At 40.2% G+C, this 1,884-nt stretch overlaps 1 protein-coding gene across 14 annotated transcripts in view; it reads right to left on the reverse strand.

Annotated features, from left to right (window-relative positions):
• EVI5 (ecotropic viral integration site 5) overlaps window positions 1-1,884 on the reverse strand; it is a 222,915-nt gene that overhangs the window by 54,611 nt on the left and 166,420 nt on the right. The window contains exon 19 of one of the 14 annotated variants that reach the window (XM_014550030.1): window positions 663-665. The exons of the other annotated variants lie outside the window; for them this stretch is intronic. Coding sequence (XP_014405516.1) covers window positions 663-665 — 3 coding nt within the window. The remainder of the gene's footprint in view (window positions 1-662; window positions 666-1,884) is intronic. 14 annotated transcript variants of the gene reach the window in all.

Below are 1,884 nucleotides of genomic sequence, written 5' to 3' on the forward strand. Positions count from 1 at the left end.
GGGGCGGCGCCCCAACTCCCCAGTCGGCCCTGCTCTGAGCCCGACCAGGGGCTGCACCTAGGGATTGGGCCTGCCCTCTGCCACCCGGGAGCAGGCCTAAGCCAGCAGGTCATTATCTCCTGAGGGGTCCCAGACTGCGAGAGGGCACAGGATGGGCTGAGGGACCCCCTCTCCCCCCCGAGTGTACAAATTTTTGTGCACCGGGCCTCTAGTATATATATATAGATAACATTATTGCAGGCCATACAAAATTATCAACTTAAAAATTAGCCTCGCTTTATTTGGTCAAATGTTTAATTAACTCAGCCCTAATGCTTTCGCAGGGAGACCAGATGAATTCCAGGTCTTATACAACCTGTGGGCTGGATGTTCTCCAAAAGCAATCAATGCTGCTATTACTACTTTTATTGTTAGTATCCTGGAAGAATTAAAGTTACAAGTAATAAAGTCTATGTTCCCCCAAATGGAAAATACATAATAAAGGATAAATTAAATAAATAATAGGGCTTACAGTGGACAGAAATAAGCTCACTGAAGTATACATTTTAGGAAAAACCAAAAAGTCAAAGCAATTTTTAATTTGAAGCTATACACAATTCTTGCAAAGGGATAAATTCATTACCTGCGGTGCATAAAGACTATCTTTAAGAAAACTCAAATACTTTCTGCACTTTCCAGTTTGGTTGTAATTTTTGGAATCTCCTACAAAGCTGAATGTGCTTTTTTAAAATATTAGGTCCTCTCTGAGCTGTTTTTCTGGAGACTAGTTAGGGAAGAAAGGACACTTTACACATGCTTTCTCATTTAATCCCAACAACTCTAAGGCAGGTAACTTTAGGATCCTCAGTTTTGAATGAGAAATAAAAAATAAGTTAACTTGTCAAAGAGATAGTTAATAAGAGGATTGACTTCAAAATCTAACCAATACAAAATCTCTAGGAATTTTAAGAAGACAAAAAGTTGTGACCACAGAGTCATTTAGAATTCTAAAATCCTCTTGTTCCTAGTGATAATTAAGTTTCGTGAAGTTTTTTATTCCGATCAGGGTATGTGATAATTATCTCTGCAGGCTACTTAAAGAAATTCCATTAGCCTGAGGCATTCAGCCAGCAAGTTATCTTGTAAAGTACATGTGCAGAGAGCAAGAAAAAAATAAATTTCTCCTTTAAAGATAATTGCCATTATCTTACATGTAATTAAAGCCATTAACACCAACAATAAATATACCTGAATTTTCAGAGATTTAAATTCTATCCGATGACATTTCAAAGAAGGGCCCAGGCTCAGTAATTTCTTTTGTATAATAATAAATGCATTTAGGCCGAGTCTGAATTCATTTAATCCTTCCTAACAAGTAGTGACCTATTGATAAAAGGATGTATACCAATTCATACGTGTGTGAATATAGGATAACCTCTGAATTTTAAACATTTGAATACTCAAATTATCCTATCTAATAATAGACAAAGATTGAAATTAACCGTACATCCGCTACGCTTCCCATCGGCTAATCAGTGAGATATGCAAATTAACCGCCAACAAAGATGGCGGCCGGCAGCCAGGCAGCTGAAGCGAGCAGGAGGCTTGCTTGCTCCAGTGATGGAGGAAGCCAAGGTTCCCCGTCTGCCACCTGCTGTGTCCAGGCTCTGAGCTCCACTCTAAGCAACAAAGTTGCAATTATAGAAGCTAAACAAACCCCAGATACCTGTTTAGAGCAGGCCGTGGCCTCGGAGCTGGAGCGGCAACAAAGTTTCAATTATAGAAGGTAAATAAATCCCAGAATAAAAAAAAAAAGAAAAAAAGGAGAGGCTGGGAGCTTCAGTCGCCAGCCAGCCTGAAAACCCTCAGCCCCTCATCCAGACTGGCCAGGCACCCCAGTGGGGA

This window comes from Myotis brandtii, unplaced genomic scaffold (assembly GCF_000412655.1).
Source record: "Myotis brandtii unplaced genomic scaffold, ASM41265v1 scaffold58, whole genome shotgun sequence".
Taxonomy (NCBI): Eukaryota; Metazoa; Chordata; class Mammalia; order Chiroptera; family Vespertilionidae; genus Myotis; species Myotis brandtii.